The 19,709-nt window shown below is 42.5% G+C and overlaps 1 protein-coding gene across 3 annotated transcripts in view; it reads left to right on the forward strand.

Moving 5' to 3' along the window:
* Nucleotides 1-9,859, forward strand: part of CNOT6 (CCR4-NOT transcription complex subunit 6) — a 32,781-nt gene extending 22,922 nt beyond the window's left edge. For all 3 annotated transcript variants that reach the window (XM_075441574.1, XM_075441573.1, XM_075441575.1), the window contains exons 7-12: nt 1,070-1,227; nt 1,726-1,880; nt 2,826-2,980; nt 3,956-4,186; nt 4,909-5,111; nt 5,777-9,859. In XM_075441574.1, the coding sequence (XP_075297689.1) occupies nt 1,070-1,227; nt 1,726-1,880; nt 2,826-2,980; nt 3,956-4,186; nt 4,909-5,111; nt 5,777-5,989 (1,115 nt within the window). In that variant the 3' untranslated portion in view covers nt 5,990-9,859. The remainder of the gene's footprint in view (nt 1-1,069; nt 1,228-1,725; nt 1,881-2,825; nt 2,981-3,955; nt 4,187-4,908; nt 5,112-5,776) is intronic.
* Nucleotides 9,860-19,709: the final 9,850 nt, after the last annotated feature.

The following is a 19,709-nucleotide window of genomic DNA, read 5'->3' on the forward strand; positions in this document are numbered from 1 at the left end:
TTCTGCGTGAATTGTCTAAAATACAGCCTCTTCTATTTACCTGCACATCAAAAATCTTAGTGTATTTCTTGATTATTGTAGCATCCTCCCTTTCAGGACTGATGTACATTACTTTCCCCTATTGATTTTATTACGGCGGTTGCTTCAGACGTCATGATGTTAACGCAGCTTGTCTTTCGCTGTCACCTGTTTGTTTTCAAAATGCTGAGCTTCGACCCCCAGTCAGCCCGAGATCGTTGCCTCAATTTGCTAAATCTTCGAACAACTGTCTCGTTTCTTTTTTCCCTGAGTTGTACTCTGTGTTTGAGAGGAGCTCCGAATAAGCTTCAAAGTACCTCATTATTGCAACTGCAAATTCCTTAGTGCTTTTTAAAAACAAACAAAAAACCCCAACAAAACAGAACCAAAGCCCCATGCTGCTGGGTTACCTGTCAGGCTGCCCCAAACTGTCTCATTGTCACTTCCGTTCCAAATGACTGCGGAGAGTGGACGCTGCTTGGCTTCACACCCGAACTGTGGGCTTTTTGAGGAGGAAACGGTTGGGGGTTTATTTTGCCTGTACTTTTTCATTGTGCGAGGGGATCCTTACCCTGCCTGTGGATCCGTTACAGTTCGTGGTTGTAATAATGAAGGTAGATTTTAAATAATCTATTTGGAGAGTTTGCAGACTTTTGTATAACGAGCACATGTAAGTGTTCAAACACACTTACCTTGTTTTAGACCTTTCTCAGTAGAGCACCATTTAGCAGAAAGTACATTTGTCTGCTATTTACTACATTAACCATATAAAGAGGGATTTAGGGTTTTGTTTTCTAATTAAATTTTCTAATTAATGTTTTCTAATTAATTTCTACAAGACAGCTGCTGTAAGTCCAAACTTGTAATTTATCTTGTTGGGATTAACAATAATTTTTTTTTAGTATAGAAACACATGCTGTGTTTTGGTTGAAGCAAATGAAGCATGAATTGATAAATTTGCAGAAGACAAAAGCGAAGAACGTAATTGTATATATATCTTTGTTGTAGTTGTTAAATATATCAGTGTGTAAGTAAAATTATTGTTCTGCAGCCTTGTTTTCTGTCATGTGTTACAACGTACTCTGTGATAAATATGCTACCCGGCAGCTGTATGGCTATTGTCCATCTTGGGCATTGAACTGGGAATACAGAAAAAAAGCCATTATGCAGGAAATCCTCAGTTGCAATGCTGATATCATAAGTCTTCAGGTAAAAGATACACTGTTATTTCTTTTCCTTTTCTATTCCCATGTGGTGGTTTCTCTATATTAAATGTATTTACAGTAAACGATCTGTTTTCAAAACCTTCTGAAAACAACAGAAAAAAGGAGTGATGTTTAGAACATTATTCGTTGTTTGACATCAAAAGAATGCTTTTCAGCCCACGCGGTTGGAACGCGAGGCAGCAGCTGCTGATCAAAGACATGAACGTGGGGGTGTCCTGGTGCCTGCGTCTGCATGTGGGGCAATAATTGACACATTTTCAAATAAAAGACTGGAGATAATCATAACTCTGGGGATTACAGAAATTCATTTATATTTTCTTAAAATAGGAATATTGCTCTCAGATTTCATTCTCTGATGTACTTAATTTGTAGATTGATTTTTTTTCTTCCCCCCCTTAAATCTAATTTGAAAGTGATTTACACTTCTGAAGAGTCTTTTGCTAATAGTACATTCATGCTGTGCTGTCTTATAACTTTATAGGAGGTTGAAACAGAACAGTACTACAGTTTTTTCCTGGTGGAACTGAAAGAACGTGGCTACAATGGATTCTTCAGTCCGAAATCTAGAGCTAGGACAATGTCAGAACAGGAAAGAAAACATGTTGATGGTTGTGCAATATTTTTCAAAACAGAAAAGTAAGTGATGGGTTTTGCAAAGCCTTCTGTTGTGTCTTGCTCTCTTTCACTTAGATTCTCAGGTCAGTCTGTAGCTCAAACAGTTTGGCATTGGTTGCCCTCTTTGCAGCCGTTCCATATTTGTTACAGAGCGTTCCTGTCGTTAGTGGCCTGTGCAAGAGAAATCATTTTGTGCATAACTAGCGATAGAAAACTTTACCCTGAAGTTTTGTTCAAGTTGAAATTTCCTTCTGTTAGAGCAATGCAGGTTAGGAGTTCACTAAATTATACTTCAATTGTTGAGTGTGTGTGTCCCAACCATTCGGTGCTAATAATGGGAAAGGAAGCAAATGTCTCATTTTCTTGCCTTTTTTTTGTGTAAAGGAATTGATAATTCCCAAAATTGCTGATATAAGACCTCAGATGGCATTGGGTTTTTGGTACGTTAGCCTTCTAAAGCAAAAGATAAGGCACTTAATATCATTGCTCGCTTCTGAAAAAAGGCCATTATTGAAGAGCTGCAGCACTTGCTGATTGTGCCGTATTGTACAACTGTTTGGATACAAGGGTAATAATTTCCCTTCCTCCTCCTGCTTCCATTCCTTTGTGTCCACCGGTAAATGCAGGTGCCAGGTTTGATACCATTTGGCTCGGAAAAATTAGGTAGTCCCTCTCTATTAAACCTGCATCTTGAAACTAGAAACTGGTGTAGAATTAGAAGCAAACATTCCTTTTCTATAGTGTCTCTCTCAAATCCTTTATTTGAAACTAAGTTAGTATAAAATACCTAAAAATCACTACGAAAACTATCCTTTGAGGTCAGCTTAGGATTTTATGGAATTGTGTGATTGGCTGAGATTTTCACATCATAAATGTGTTTGAGCTTTAATTAAAAGGAGCCTTATCTGTAACGTTTCCTTTTGTATCAGGCTGCTGAAAAAAACTTGCATGATATTTCTCTTTCAGATTTACTTTGGTTCAAAAACACACTGTTGAGTTCAACCAACTAGCTATGGCAAACTCGGAAGGTTCGGAAGCTATGCTGAACAGAGTTATGACAAAAGACAACATTGGAGTTGCTGTGTTGTTAGAGCTGCGAAAAGAATTGATAGAAATGTCATGTAAGTCCCATTTAGTTTATTTTTTTAATAGGTTGTATCTTGTAAGTTAACAAATGGACTTTTGTTATAGTAAAACAGAGAGACCAGGTTCCAGAGATGAGTGTAACCTCGCACATTGTACGCTCAGACAGATTTATTTCCAAAGAGGATTTGGGGGAAAGTTGCATTGCTTAAATGATGAGGATTTTTTTTTTTTTTTTTTCCCCGCTCACACCTTTTTGCTTAAGAAATACGAAGACTTGAGTTTGAGTGATTTTTTGCTTGGGAGTTATGTACAGGTATCACAGAATCAGTTGATGTTAGTCACGTGTTTCTGGGTCATGTATCTGCATCATTTTAACTTATTATTTTCTTTACTGTCATGCTTATACAGCCTGCTTGTTCTGCCCTGTCATTCTTAATTTAGGAAATGTAAATTGGCCATTTAAGTATGGCAGTGGGTACCTGCTCAGCCTGTGTTGTTTATCCAAATGATATTTTATTAATTCAGATTCTAACAAACAAGCCTTTTAAGAAGCAATTGTGGCAAGAGAGGTAACTTGTAACGTGGATAACTTAAAATTCAGAGCTCACTGCCTGATCAAATGTGAACAGTGCCTGTTTAGCGTCACAACCTGAGGGAAACTGTTCTAATTTTTCAGAACTACGCTATCTGCCTGTCACTAGGAGTATCTGTTATTTGTGGTAGTTCACAGTATTGTTAGGTATGAAAGCATTACCTGTGACAGGATACTCTGTCTGTTAGTGGTCTTGAATATGGAACACAATTATTCCTAATGCTTTATATCAACTAAACCACTTAGTAGTTATAAGAGGAGTTGTATGACCCTCTTAAACTAAATGGTATTAGCCCTCTTCAGGTTATACTGGTATTCTGTTTTACTTTATCTTCCCCTCAAACATGTTGTTTAAAATTCAGTAGTAGTGGTTTTTGCTCTTGACGCTGTAAGGTAAATAATTGATTTTAAATTTTAGCTGGAAGGCCACATCTTGGGATGGAGAAGCAGCTAGTTCTTGTAGCTAATGCGCATATGCATTGGGACCCAGATTATTCTGATGTGAAGCTGGTTCAGACTATGATGTTCCTGTCCGAGGTAAAGAACATAATTGATAAAGCTTCTCGTAGTCTCAAACCTGGTGTTTCGGGAGAACTTGGAACCATTCCACTTGTACTGTGTGCAGATCTCAATTCTCTACCAGACTCTGGTAAGAGTTCTATTTTTTATTTTTTTTTAAACTGTTTCAAGTATGTAACAGTTAAAATTTTAAGGTGTCATTTTTTAAAGGAGTTTTCAACTTGGAGAATATGTTGTTTGATATCATAAGCTCTAAAGGCATTAAGAAAAAAGTCGGAAGAGAGGAAAGATATCTGTTTCTTTTCTGAGTGGCTTTGTTGCTTATGCAGTGGTGTAGCTGCATCTGGTCTTTCAGAAGCGTTTTCGTTGTTATCTTACAATACAGGAATGGAAAGGAAGAAAATATCTTCCAAAAATAACTTGTCGGTTTGGCTTTGCAGCCTCTTTAAAGTTAACTTTATCTGAAGCGGTGTTACAAAAGGTGGCTTTTTTGCAACATTTTAGCTGAGGAAGGCTGAAAGCCAAGCCTTGAGCACAGAGAGGAGGAAGCCGCCCACCTAGCACCTATAGAATTTGACTTCCACTTTTTTCATCTTCCCCCGTCAGTCCTAATTAACCTTCTAGTTTCTTCTGATCAAAGCATGTCTCTTTTTGTTCTAGGTGACATTTGCTCTTGACTTTCAAGACAATGTATATGTATTATTTTACAAGAACTACTGCTGACTGTATTGTGTAATTGTTAAGGTTTTGCTTTTATAATGCTTAAGGTTGCGTGTATGACTCGAAGTGATCTACAAATGCTTACTTGCTGAAAGCTTATTTATACCTTCGTGTATGTGCCTCTCCTAATAGGTGTTGTCGAGTACCTGAGCACCGGTGGAGTGGAAACAAACCACAAAGATTTTAAGGAACTGAGATACAATGAAAGTCTTACTAACTTCAGCTGTAATGGGAAGAATGGAACGACCAATGGCAGAATTACACATGGTTTCAAGTTGAAGAGTGCCTATGAGAACGGTCTAATGCCTTACACAAATTACACATTTGACTTCAAGGTAAGGACTTGGCTGATATTTTGGAAAAGTTTTCTGTTTTGAAGTTTAACGAATGTGATTTGCTGTATGAAATTGTTGAACAAGTTAATCTGGGTAGCTAACAGTAAACTCAACAAGTTTATATTTAAAACCTAACGAACTAGAGTGCCCAGCGCTTCAGTCTCCTAGAAACCAATTTTTCCTTTTTCTTGTTAATAACTTGTAATAGATTTGCAAGAGTTGGGGTGCTGTTAACTTTCCCTGTAAATAGGAATATTTTGGATTTTAATACACCAGGCTAAATGAAATAGTGCAACAGGGGCACTGAAGCAGTCAACTGCAAGGAAATAATCTGTGTTGCTACTGGAAAACTGTGCTCTGTTGCCCAGAGATGGCTCTTTTCCTCTTCAAAATCAGAGGAACGTGATTTACAGCTTTGTAGGAGGTTGGAAATTAAAACCTGCGAAAGCAGAGCAGAAGTGATACTTACCCTTTTGTTTTGCTGATCTATTGAGCACAGCCCATGGGACATGGGAAGCAGAAGTCTCCTAAGTCAGCGATATGCTGTGGAGGAGGAATGGTAGCATTTCAGTTACTTGTAATACTGAGCTCACCTTTTGTTTGGAACAATACCTTGAGTCGAGAATATATACTAATAATAAATTCTATTTCTTTTCTTGTTTTAGGGTATTATTGACTACATATTCTACTCTAAACCTCAGCTAAACATACTTGGCATTCTTGGACCTTTGGATCATCATTGGTTAATAGAGAACAATATAAGTGGTTGTCCGCATCCACTCATCCCTTCTGACCACTTCTCACTTTTTGCACAACTGGAGCTTTTGCTGCCTTTCCTGCCTCCTGTAAATGGAATCCATCTCCCTGGCAGGAGGTAGTCAAGTACATTTTAGAGGGCAACCTCAGTCTAACTTGTACAATTGTAAAATCTGAATATAGAGGAGTGAGGTATGGCCAACAGGGATTTTTTTTCTTAATAATCTTAATCTTAAATCTAATTATTTGCTAAAGACATAGTAAAAGCCAGGTGCTATCAACAGACACAATTCTGAGCCCAATATGCTTTGTATACTGTTCGACAGCGATCGGTGTATTTGCACCTTTCTTTAATACGTTACAATTGACCTTCCTGTTTCTTTTATCTGACGTGACATTTTCATGCCTTGAAATAGGGAATTGTTATACAGTATATTCTCTTTGCACAGTTATCTGTAGCACTACTTTTTGAGGCCAGTAGGAACATTCACAGAACATTCTTCCGTACTTCACTCCCTCCTTTTTCAGACTTGTTTGTAAAATATAGAATTTGAATTTAGCCTTTATTGATTGTATATGAACAACAGAAAACCTGATTTATGAGATTTTGTACTTTAAAAAAAGAAAAATCAGATTTGGAAAATGATTGTATTGTAAACTAAGGCTAAATTTTTATCTGTTTTCATGTGTTATAAAGGCCAGCTTGTAAAAGAGGTTGTCACAGGTTTTCTCTGCTAATGATTTGCACTGTTAGGGTTTCGTTAGCCCTTTTGTACTACTTTTTATGTTCAATTGAGAACGTTGCTTTTAAAATCCAAACCTATAAAATCTTACTGTCTTACAGAGATAACTAAATACATTCTGTCTATTTCTGATTTTTTTTTTTTTTAAAAAGAGAAAAGCATAGAGTTCTCACGGAACAGATAAGCTAAGCAGTGAATATAAGTAGACCTGTATGGATTGAAAGTTATTGCTGATGTGTATACGCTCAGATATTTTTCTCATCTCTAACTTTTGAGGTAAAATTTAGGATACTTCTGTACAGCTTCTTCATTTCTGTTTTCAATACTTGTCCTATCTCCACTGTGCCTGCTTAAATTTGTTCTCAACTAGCACTGCCTGTGCATGCAGAGAGATCCTGTGCATCCTCTTTTATTTTTTTAAATAACGTTAACACTTGTGAGAATTTTATGAAGATACTTTTGTATAAGCTGTGGCATCTTTTTTTCCTTTGTGAAGCATTTAATATCACACTTTTTGAACATGTTCAGGTTATGGGTACACAGTTTCTAGCTTCGAATACCCATGCACTGCTTCTTTCAGTGTCATTGCAGAGTGCCGTTTTTCCCACTAAGAATTACTATCATGTGAATTCTTTCGTTGAAGTGTGTTCCTCAGTTTCAGAAAGTATAATTGCTTGAAGGAAAAAAAATCCAACCCTACCTTTTCTATTGACGAAGCAGTGTAAAATAAATGCATTTTCAATACAGGTCCCAAAGACAATTCTTCAGATCATTTTTTTTATTTTTAAAGTGACCAAGTCTTATTTTAAAGTGTCAAGCAAGACTAAAGTTACAGTGTACCCTCAGTGCCATTTGTCATGAAGCCAAGTATATAACAGCTTACAAATTTAACTTGTCTATTTGTATCCTAAAAGGGAGGAGAATTTATCGTCTCCTTAAACTAATACAACTTGAATAATCAATGTTAAAAAAAAATAAAGAAAAAATGGAGTTAGAGCGCTTGGTCTTAAACAGCTTTTGTTTCAGCTGCGGGCAGGGAAGCAAAAGGACACTGAGCATTAAGAGAAAACTTTCTAAATATGTGAATTTTTATATATAAGAGAGTGGATTGGTAATAATGATTCAAAATTTTATTGAGAAATAGCACAGAATTGTGCTCAAACCGTTCTGTTTTAAGCTGAACGTAAAAAATTGCAAACAGTTCGGTTATGTAAAATGTACATTTTAAAATTTCAGTAGGAGAAATTTTGATCTTGAATCCTTGTCTGGGACCTGATCTCTTGGGGTTATTTTGTTTTGGTTTTAGTTGTGAAAACACCAAACATGTCCAGTTTATAATCAGTACATTGAAATGCTGGTAGTATTGCTGTAGTAGACTTAATGCGTAGTGTTATTTTTTTCTGTTTGTTTTTTGGGGTTTTTTTTGTAAAGTGTGAATAAAAGGTGTTTTACTCATGTTTCCTTAATGATGTCTTGGTAATGTACATCATGACAATTTCCAGTGATGATGAGCCAATTTAGCTTGTCAAACTGAGCAAACTGTTTTTCTTTTCTGATTATCTGGATTGTGTAATGAGTCCAGAAAGCTTTACGGAAGGGGAAGGGAAGCACTTACTCATTTTGTATTCCTTAGAGGGGGATAATTTACTTTAATAGATGCTGGAGCTTGAGTGCACTTGTTAGATTCTAAAGGTTTGAGCTTTATCCAATATGTGTTCTCCTGCATTGCTTAGTCTTAAAAAATATTTGAATTTATGACAGCATGTTAAAATATGGCCCCTTGTGCTTTTGGAGACACAACTGTTCCTGCTTAGTCACCTTACAGTCTAAGGGTCCATTTGAATAACCGTTTCCTCCAGCTTTTATACTAGTCTGTCAGGTCCCAATCGAAAACCCACTGAATACCTTGAAGACGCTCCTTTGACTTCACTGGGTTTTAACCGGACTGCAGCTATGACTTGGGGGCTGAAGGAAGGAGAAATATTTTGAATATAGGGAAAGACCAGATGGCACCAAACCAGAGCTGAGATAAACTTTGTCAAACAATCTTTCGAAGAAAATATATTCCTGCGTCAAACAAATCTAACTCAAAAGTCTCAATTTCCAGCTATAACATAGAATAAGGCAATAAACCGTGTCTTCACAAAATCAAACTGTTTGCTTCATAGTTTTTAACATTAAAATGATTATTTGCAATATTTTTATTCGGGGTGATTTTGGGTGTTGCCATAACGTACCTTCAGTGTTCTTGTTGTAAAAGCACATATAGCAAAAGTCACAGAATGTCCTTGGGGTTGAAAGGATTTGTTTAGGTTAGACCAGGCTTTTTTCCACTTAAAATACAGGTCTAGTTTTATTTACATTTACCAAGAATTCTGGGTGTCAGAGTGTAAATTGAAATATACCTTTAACTAAAAGAATTGGTTGGAGTACAAGACTAATACCACAAGTAACTGCTTTTAACATAACACAAGTAGGGGGGGAAGGAGCGTATAAGTCAGTGCGTGTTGTAATTATTTTGTCCTTTTTGCAGCTTTAAAAAAAAAAAGTAAATTTGGCTACCATTTGACAAAACTGACTTTAAGAACATTGTGTGTATGCATTTTTGATGGAACTTTAGCAAATTTCTCAAGTTTTGTTTTTTAGAGCAAGCTCAGAAAATAGTTGATGGTTTGCTTTTTCAACCACACAAAAACCTGTATGAAAGACAAAATAATTACAATACCACTGAGGGGGAAAAAAGACCTAATTACACTGTAAAACTTAAAAAAAATTCAGTTAACCGCTTAAGTAGCAAGCCTTTTTCATCCAGCCAGACACAGTATTTTTTAGTATGTTAACTGCTATTCTTTTATTTTGGTTGCATAAATTTGTAACACTTATGTGTCTTGGTATGTTTAAGTAGTGTCTAAAATAGAATATCTTAGTCTTTATTCACAGTACTTCTGTATAATGTGTAATGCACTGGACTAACTCTTGTTTACCATTCATGTAACAAAAACCAGCACATTATCTGCACTAAGCTCAAAGAATGTTGCATTTGTCTATAGGCAGCTCTTCAATAAGATAAATGGGAAACTGAATATGGTCTGATGGTAAACAAGGGCTTTTACTGTTCTCTTCAGTGGAACTTTCTTCTTGGTCAAATTTTAACTAGTTAGTATTATATTTATATACAGGGTCTTCTTTTTCTTTACCAATGTATTTTCCTACTCATAGCTGACCAATAAATCCAATATCTGTTTCAAACCTTCTTGAAGTCTAATTCATATTTTAACTTAATTCCTAAAGCTTTTCCTGAAGAGTTGCACCTACAGCCAAAGTGAGTGAGCTGTGTTAAGGAAGGGTAAAATGGAAGCAGGTAAGAAACTTGACAGTCCTGGAAAGATTTTACTGTGCTTTCTGTTACTTTCTAGATCTGCAGACCAGAAAGCTCCTGGAATCAGCTGGGTTTGGATTGCAAAGTGAAGACCTGGTTAGTAATGCCTCCAGAGTTTGTGGAAAACCTGTGTCCAAACCTCCTCAGATATCTGAACCCCACGTCTTCATATCTGGCCATCTTCTGACCTTCCCAAGTGAATCGATAAGGTCAGTTGTGCAAGTGTAGGGTCCGCGGGTGTTGGCGGGGTCCTGGAGACCCCACTCCTTCCTTCCTCTTCCCTCTCCACCCCAGGAAGCTCGAAGTAGGCTTGGGGTCTGGCAGTGGGAAAGGATTCAGAGATTCAATTAATTTACGATAGAAGGGGAACAAAGTGGAGATTTCTTGCATCTTTTTTTCAGGAATGAGATTCAGCTAACTCTTGTACTTAGTTCATTGTAATACCACATTTTTCCTCCATATCGAAGTGCATGTGTAACAGTGCACACACATGTTTTTATATGATGTTCCCATCACTAGCAGCAGAAAACATAAAGCATCCAAGCATGCTTGCTGTGTAAAGCGCTGGAGCACGCACGGCAGACATCTCACTGGCAGCCCTGCGTCCCTTCAGGACTCGGCGTTCAGTGGGTTGCCACTGCTTTGCTTTGAAATCAATGATCGAGTTCAGCATGTCCATGAATACCGCACGCCCCAGAGCGTTCAGCTTGTCCATAGTATTACAGTTCGCTGTCTGGAAGCAACTGTAAGTCCCCAACAGAGTGATGAGTCCATTCCAGACTTCATCAGGGACTTCTCTTTGGTTCTGTCTCGTGGGTGAGATTTTAATCCCCACCACCACGTTTGCAGTCTTGCCACTAGATGGGGCGGGTAACGCAGGCTTGGTGTGCACGCAGCCTCGCAGCGAACGCGGCTAAGCGCGCCGTCCGGAAAGCAGGGCTGGCAGAAGTATTCTTAAAGAGTATTTGTGGGAATTCAGCCCCAGGAGCGATACTTTTCAGGTGGCAGCAGTTGGTTTGGTAACGTCCATGCCGATTAAATAGTGGCTTTATAAATCCATAATGGATAAATAGTGGCTTTATAAATCCATAAAGTCATAATGGGAATAAAAAATACCTACTTGGTCCTCAATGGTAAAATCATTTTAGGGCCTTCACTTGCTGCATTTAATCTACTTAATGTTACATTGTGAGATGAGTACAGTTGTTATATGGTTCCAAATTAGAGTTTTTGGGCTCTGAAGTAATACTTGCTAGGGAAATAATTTCTGTAGGGAAGCTCTGTGCCAAAATTAACAGAGAAGCTGGTGTCCTGTCCAGAGAGGAAAATGGTATTTCTCACTCAAAGACAAAACATTGAGCTGAGCTTGTGTCCTATGATCCTAAGCCAGGTAGGGGATAACTTGTCTTTCCTTAACTTGTGGTAAAATAACTACAGCTCTTTTAATATCATTGAATACAAAATCACTGTGGCCAGACTCCCAGTTACTGGTCCTTCATACCCCGTGTGTCCGCTGGCCCGTCAGTGATTGTACGAAGTTGGATTTGTGCCTTATAGGGTGGGAATATCCCAAATCAGTGCAGGTGACTGCATGGCATCTCTTTTCTACTGACATGGGTAGAGCAGAGGATCCTTAAAACATCTGGAGCTGAGCCCGAGGAGAGAGGGGGAAGGAGAAACTGGTAAGTGGGAAGGACAAGAATATGTAAGGTACATCAGGTGACCTTTTGGGAGAAACCATACTTCATTAAAGGTGAGCTGCTGGTTACTTGCTTGCTTTTCATCTTCCCCTCCTAACCCAGAGGCACTAACTGTTCGCTTCCTAAATGTTCACTTACGCTGTTTGCATGGAAAGCTAATTAAGCTATTGGGGACCTTTGGTGCCTTTGAAAATTTTCTGATTCCAGAAGAAGCCTGGTATTCTCACAGGTTATCAGTTTTTAAAAGATAGGAAGGTGTGTTCTGGTTCAGTCTTGCCAGTGTGCCAGTGGACAGGTTTCATTTCTTTTAAAATGCTGGATGTTTGTTGTACCAAAACATACGTTACAGAAAATAGAAACATACATACGCTTTTGCTAGGTTTTAATGACCACAAAGACTTAAGCTTTAAGCTTCAGCTAATTGTTCATAGCACATTGTTTTTTCCTAGTTAGTTAATTTCATTTAGTTTTCCTAATTTTTTCCAGGTTTTTTTCTTTTTTCTGTTTTTTTCCTATTTTCTAGTTCAAGGCACAGACTGCTCCCCTTGGGTGCCAATAGTGAATTAACAGTAGTTTCTCCACTTTGGCTAACGGTATCGACAGCTCTTCAGAGGCTGGATTTACTGATTTTATTTCCCTTCTTCCTCTTCAAAAAATAGCGTACCAGTCAGTAGTCTGCTTTTTGGCCCAAGAGACCATAGGACCTCTTTTATCTAAAGACCGGAACCAAACTATGTGCTGGTTTTGCTGACCCTGGCAGCAAGGTGATGGGGCAAAGCCTAGAGATGCACAAGTGTTTCTTCTAACCGTTTTCTCCCTTCCCACCGCTCCCAGATGAAGCAGCGGGAGAGAAGAGTGTTGGGAATTGCGTACCAGACGCTCTCGTGAGCGGCGTGGGGTGGACGGCAACGTCGTGTCTGGCAACGCAGTATCCCCCATGGCTATCAGTCACTTGATGGGTCTGGACCTTTGCTTTTCCCCGCTGAGTTGCTCTCGGTGGTTTTTGGGGCTCTGCGGGGACGTGATCCAGGCTGCCGTGGCACACCAGAGCGCTTCAGCAGCCGGTGTGGGATGCGATGGGTGCGGTGGGATGCGATGGGTGCGGTGGGATGCGATGGGTGCGGTGGGATGCTGCAGAAGAGCAGCTGCTGAAATCTCAGGAATTACAGGTCACCGTGCAAAGGAAGCGAACGGAGGTGTTTAATGTCTGTCTTGGTTAACACCTCTGGATGTCCTTTGTCGTGGCACAGTCATGAGCTTTTCAGTAAATAACAAGTATATTCAGTAAGAACTGTAGGTGCACTGCGTACAGAGAGAAGAGCAAGTAAAACACGCTGCTTCTTCAAACTGCTTTTTTATTTTTAGTTATTCCGTTCATGAGTTTCTGTATTTTCATTCCCTTTGTAGCGTTTTAAGATAGCGTGTGGATCAGCTGAAGGTTTACGCTGCCTTAGCTGCCTTCTGAGAGGCTGTACCTCTGTGCTAGTGTGGGCTATTCCTGCAAACGCTTGCACATATGAAGCTAGAAATATTTCTGGCATAAGACGACTGCAGGAAGGGCTGGGATTACTCTCGGTAATGTTGTCTCCCTTAGGTGGAATCCTTCATCCAGGGGCCAGTGAAGGAGGAGGGAGATGAACAAAAGGTAGAAGTTTGGGTCTTGGCCCACAATGGCCAACAGGAAATTTTCTATGAAGTCCACTGGGCTTTCACTGGGAAAACAAATACTCCAGGAGTACAAAACCTGAAGTTACCACACGTGCACGTAGAACAGACCGCATTCCCGCAGGCAGGGAGGGCGAGGGTGAGTCTTCGCTATGGCTGTACAATTTAATTAAGCTTTCACATCTGCCGGTGTGAAAACGGCCGTTTCATCTAGTTACATCCTCTTCGGTAGACAGCAAGCCTTGTCGTTGCGTTTGTCATTGTATGACTTGTGGCCTGTAGGAACTATTGAAATAAAGAACCCACCCAGCGCTGCAGCACATGCTCCTCTTTTACCACTGCAATTTTCTGCTGGCTGTGATAAATCTGTTTCTATAGAATTATTTTTTCTTATAGGTCTGGCTGGTCTTACAAATCCTCCTCCTTCCTCCAAGTAAGAATTATTCCCGTGCTCCAGGAAGCAGAAATAACTCAAAAAGCCAGCAGCTTGCTGAAGGTCCTGGGCATCAGGACCGTGGAGCAGATCACACTTGGGCTCCTCGGACGTTTCTGCTTCCTCGGGTGCTGCGAGCATCACCTCCCACGAGCTGAAGCGTGCACAGGGAGCATCCCGAGGATGCCACTGCTCCGCATCGGGGCGGATCAAAGGCTGTGAGCAGAGCACGGAGCCGTGGCCATGTCCTGGCCGGAGCACCTCTCCACGGCAGGCGGAGCGATGTGCCTTCAGGCTGGCTGGTGGGTTGGTTCCCCCCTCTGTCCCCAGTAACAGAAACGCGTGCAGCGCAGGGCTTTGTTTTGATAGTGATTTTTAAAATTACTGCTGGGGTGTACAAGGTTCTGAAAGCAGCGGCTCCTGAAATATGTCTGCGAAGGGTCTGATCTGTAAAGATACACAGGTCTGTGCTGTCACTTGAAGTACAACAGAGCTGAAATAATTTGGGTGCTAGTGCGGGTCAGGGTGTGAGTGCTTGTACCAGGAGCAGTCAGCTCTTATAGACCGTTTTGTTACAATCCAAGCAAGAAACACTTCTCTAGGGGGAAAAAAAAACAAACATATATATATGTGTGACCAACTACTGTGTAAATGTATCCCTTGATACTGTTAATGAGAAAGGAAAGAATGTGAATAAATCCTAATTAGAGCGTTCTGTCCGATAGCTGGGTCATTGCAGCCCCCCCCGTGTCTCGGAGTCTGACAAAGTTGTGACGGATCGCATTAAGCATTGCTATTCCTGGAAGAGGGGGCAGTAAGGAAAATGGAAAACATGATATAATTTTGCAAAATATTTTGAACTTCATTTTGAAAGGAAATTGCTAGAATTGACCAACGGCATTGGATGCAACAGAATTTGGTGGGGAGGTTTGGGGAGGGTTTGGTTCCTTGGCAAGTTTGGCAGCTGTTGTTTTCATCTTTATTTTCAAATAGCAAAATTTTGGAGACAATGAGCATCCCAAATTTCTGCCAGGCCTAATGGGATGATATTTGAATGTTGACATGTTTTCCTTTCTATCTTGTGTTGTTTGCAATGGGCTGTAGGAAGAAGGGTTTTGTCTTTGGGCACAGAATCCAAAGATTTCTGCTGCCTGTGTGAGATTACCAGGTGATTTTCTGTTGCCAGTGCTAGCCTTAGTGAGGTGTTTCTGTCAGAATCCTTTTGTTGAAGACAGTGAAATTTAATGAAGCAAACTGATGGGCTGGGAGCGGGTTGGACTACCCTTGCTGTCACACGCAATGCGTCATGCCTTCTGGCCAGTCGTGCCAGGACTGTTTGTACAGTGTCAGAAAAATGTGCAAAGACTGTCGATTTTTGTCAGCATCTTTCTAACGAAAAAGACAATTTTGGAAAAGATTATACTGGGCGCCCAGCCGTCAGCTACTACCTCCCTGGTGGCTCCCTCCATGGAGCAGCTAAGCCAATCTGCCTGCCCAGAGAGTGAAGTCTCTGTTTCCCTGGGGATTTTGCTTCTCTGCTTCCTTGCAGCAAGATTTCTTCTCCTCTCTTTGGTGGTAGAAAACATTGCTCCCATCACCCCCCCAGTGTTTCCCTACGATACCACTCGTGTTGGCTTTTGAATTCAGCTATTACCCTTGCATGTTTTTCTGCTTGATGCTATCATGCAGTTAAATAATTAATTGGGCTAATTATGCTTACAAAAGGGTCTGAGGGTGCAGACCCAACTGGTTTGTCTGCAGCCAGTTTATTGTGTAGCTCATTCCCTTCTTGAGAAATATCTGAAGCTCAGAGGCAGCAGAGAAGGTAAAACCCATTTCCTATCTTTACAATCAGGAGGGCAGGGTTTCACCACATGCCATGGCGTGGACCGGTCATCACTGCGGCTCTTGAGGACTTCCTAGAGCAGGAGATGCTGTATTATTCTAAGGAAAGAAAAGACACTTTGCAATAGATCCTGCTATTTGCTTGTTGCTATAAAAAGATTGGACAGGGGAGGTGGGGAGGAATGTGCTTTAAATCCAGCTGGTACGAGCTCAGCCCTTCAGGGAAGCACAACGTTTAATTTCTCTTGTATTTCTTTGACCCAGTTAGCATTGCACAAATGTTCCTGATCACAGGACTGCCTAATCCTCTCTTGAATCCTGCTGAATTTTATCTTGTTGACATCCTGCAGCAATTAATTCCAGGAGCTGACCCTGCACAGCAAGAAGGCCTGGTGCTGTCTTTCTGAATTGGCTTCTTTCTGTTCCCCCTCCTTCCAGAGGAGCAGGTTCCGCTCTGCATGCAGGCAGCAGCCAGCGTCTGAGCCTGGAGATGCAGGTTCTGCTCTGCACCGTGCACAGGTTCCTTTGCTCTTCGTGCAAATCAGTCTTAATCTGAAGCACCCAGCTAATCTCACTGGTGAGGTTTGAGTGGTTTGTGGGCTCAGCCAGCCCGCGATGGCCGCTCCCCGTGCACTCGTGCAGCACCAAGCTGAACAGGACCTGGTGGGCAGCTGGCATTGCTAACCCACAAAAGCCATCTGCGAGCAAGCATCACAAGTTTCTCTATGCAGTTTGATGCTTCTGTAGGACGAGCTGAGGTGGAACATGAGAAGCATCTCAAGCAAAGTTGGTATTTCTCATGTAATTGCTTTGAAGCCTGGACACTTGAGATGTGGTATCTCCTTTTTCTGAAGCTGAGCCACGAGCCAGGCTATCTGAGTTGGAAAGATGTAAAACTCGCAGCCCAGCACTGCTGGTATAAACCAGAAGCCATTTTCTCTGCTACATACTTGTGACCAAGGGAAAAATAACAACACATTCAGCTAAACTCAGCTGACTTGAAGATGTCATATTCCACCATCTGATGCAATGTGGCAGTCTCCCTCCTGGCTACTTCTGCTTCCACCCTGCGTGACCGCCCCGCTGCGCAGAGCGGAGATGGGGCTGATCATAGAACCGTAGAATCATAGAATGGTTTGGGTTGGAAGGGACCTGGAAGATCATCTGTTTCCAACCCCCCTGCCCTGCGCCACTGCAAGTTCTGCAAAGTGCAAGTGGGTAAAACATCGTGGTTAACAGAGAGTTTTTGCTAAGCTCACAGCAGGCTGATGAGCTTTCAGCTAGATTAGTTTAAACACAAGAAATGGATGACAAAATGCTGATACAACAAATAAATAAGCTAATAATTTGATTTCCCTCTTCAGCTGCCATTAGAAATCTGTGCTTTAAATGCTGCAGAAAATCATTCTCATTACAAGCCCATTCCAAAGCACTTACAGGCTCGCTGTGATTTTTAATGGCATTTGGTCACACATTATGTAGCAACTCGGTGGTATTCCAAAAATGCCCAGTTTTTCTACAGCTCCTCGCAACAGTCCTCGGAAGCGTTGTCTCCAGGAACATTAATTCCAGGAAGGCTGTGCTTGCCAGGGACATTACAACTGTATTTACACAATGTGTATTTTGCATCAGCTCCAGCTTGTGCTGGGCAAATGGAATTACACTTGAGGATCCCAGAGCACAGGAAAAGGCCACGAGCGCAAGCTGTGGTGCTTCAGGGGTCATCACCGCTGTCAACTGTGGCCCACATAAGCGATGTCAGCCACAAAAACGCACGCGGGCTCTGGTGAGCAAGGCAGAGAGCTGTGCCGGAGTGACCTGACTCTTCAGACACAAGCAGAAAAGCTTTCAGCCATCATCTCGGGTCTGTCTTCTGCCCGTGGTTACAGCCGCAAATGCCAAACGCTTCGCCGTCAGTCACGCTGCTGACGGGGAATACGAGGTCTTCATTCAAAGCCAAGGGACTCCTGCTTAGTTGCTAAATGCAGTTTAACTTCGTTTTACACCATTTATCACTACTCTCCACTTAGGAAAACTCAAAGTTAATTAGAATATGCCCTCCATGAGCAATTGGACCCCATCGCAAGCACTTGGGGCGCGGGGAAAGCCTGATGCACTGTCCACAAAGCCCCTGCTTGAAGCGGTGGGACCCTGCGTTCTGTCTCGGGCTCGGGTCTGATCCCCTTAAATTAAGCCCCGTGCTTTCTCTTAGAGCTTTAGGAGTTGGACTTAAACCAAAAATAGCTGCTTTTATCCTAACTTCAGAGTTAAAGACCTTTTTAGAAACCGGGTTTGCTAACCTCACTGATGCACCTCCTGCACCTGCCTGTTTCTCTGCAGCCCTTCAGTTTGCTCCAGCTTGTCTCTGGTCACCACGTTCCCTCACACAGAGAGTCCTGTTCGTGACCTGTCCCTCTCTGTAATCACGATGCACTGGCTCATCTTTCAGTTTCTGACCCACGTCTCTCTTCCCAGCTGCCCATGCTGGCTCAGAAAGGCTCCTGCTGCCGTGGGCGAGGGTCTCCAGCTGCAGCTGCTGTCGGGGTTTCTGAGCTCTCCTGCACTCTGCAGGCCTGATCACCAGATCCCCTCAGTGAGGCTGACAGAGCTGTTGCTTCCTATTCCTCTCCTTTGGTTTGAGCTGATCGGTGTCTTTGTCTTTTAAAAGTCAGGCATTTGAGGGAAGAGTGGGATGGTTTTGTTTCTGCCTTGCCGTCTCTGGTGTGCCAGTTCTGGTCATGATTTTTTTCTGTGTCCAAATGCGTTTACTGTTTGCAGCAGTAAAAGGCTGCGTGATCATGCAAGCAAAATTGCACGTTAGCCCGTAGATTGCTTGTGAAGCGGTTGCGAAGGCGGAGACTGAAAGCTGCTGGTGGGATTTGGATACCAATTCCCCATTCAAATTAATCCAAATCCCTTTGGCAGTTCTGATGATCTCAATAAATGAGATTTTTCTGCCAGTGACTTCAAATGCAGAGCCTGCCGTGAGATTGGCTGTAGAAGCAGCACGGCTTTTATCTCACTCTGTGACCCAAATTCCCAGATCAGGTTTTCTTTCTTGTCTGGGAGCGCTTCTGAACAGGCTGCAACGTCTGCAGGTTTATCCCGACCGGTGATTCCTCCGCTCCGTTTCGTACAGAGGAGAACACAGGGTGGAGGGTTTCCCAGCGGCCCCGGGTGTACGTCCATGGGCCAGTACGGTCACCATAGTGGGGGAACAGGGAGGAAAGTGCTGTATAACAACACGCCATGTCACCCCACCCAAAGGCATCTCCCTTCTGCTCCTCGGGTAGGATGGCAGGCTCCCCCGGCAGCTCTCCGTCGCCTTCTGGAGAGCCCTCGGTGGCAGGGGAGCCATGGGGCTCTTACAGCAGCTGACACTGGCAGTGATGGGGCTGCCTCACACCCCGGCTCCTGGCCCAGCCAGCCTGGACCATGTCCATGGGATGCGGATGATGCTGCATGGCTGCAGAACTGCCTTACCCCGGGAGCTGTTGCAGGAGTTCATTGCCCAGCGACTTCGCAGGGGCCGATGTGCTCACTCCCAGCAAAGGTGATGGTGAAGAAGGTGAGGGCCGTGCTTTTCAAAACAGGATTTACTGGAACCTGAAGGGTGGCTCCCAGCCCCCCAGCATCCCCCTCCCGCCGGGAGCTGCCCCGCTCGCAGGCTTCATTCCTCCCAGCCTTGCTGCACCTAACCCCAAGCACCTGGTGCTCCACGGGTACGTAGCAGCCTGATGCTGAGCAAACCTGGAGCAGCCGCCATGCTTACAAATGCCCCCCCAGCGCTGAGCCCAGCCCTGACGTTCGCCCTGGCCCCACAGACCACAGCACAGCTCCCTGTCCTGCGTGAGGGGGGCTGGGGGCTTTTCCCGCGGTGTCCTGAGGTGCAGCCCTAACCTGCTCCTGCACCCCTTTGCGCTGGGTGCTGCGATGTTGGCAGAGCCAGGAGCAGCAGGAATGGCTGAGTTGGGAGCCCCGTGCCCGGGCTCTCCTTCACGTGTGGCACATCAGTGCTCCGGTCCCTGCTCACAGGGGATAGATACTCGCAGGATGACGCAGCAGCCAAGAAGGAAT

This window comes from Opisthocomus hoazin, chromosome 22, assembly GCF_030867145.1.
Source record: "Opisthocomus hoazin isolate bOpiHoa1 chromosome 22, bOpiHoa1.hap1, whole genome shotgun sequence".
In the NCBI taxonomy this organism is placed as follows: Eukaryota; Metazoa; Chordata; class Aves; order Opisthocomiformes; family Opisthocomidae; genus Opisthocomus; species Opisthocomus hoazin.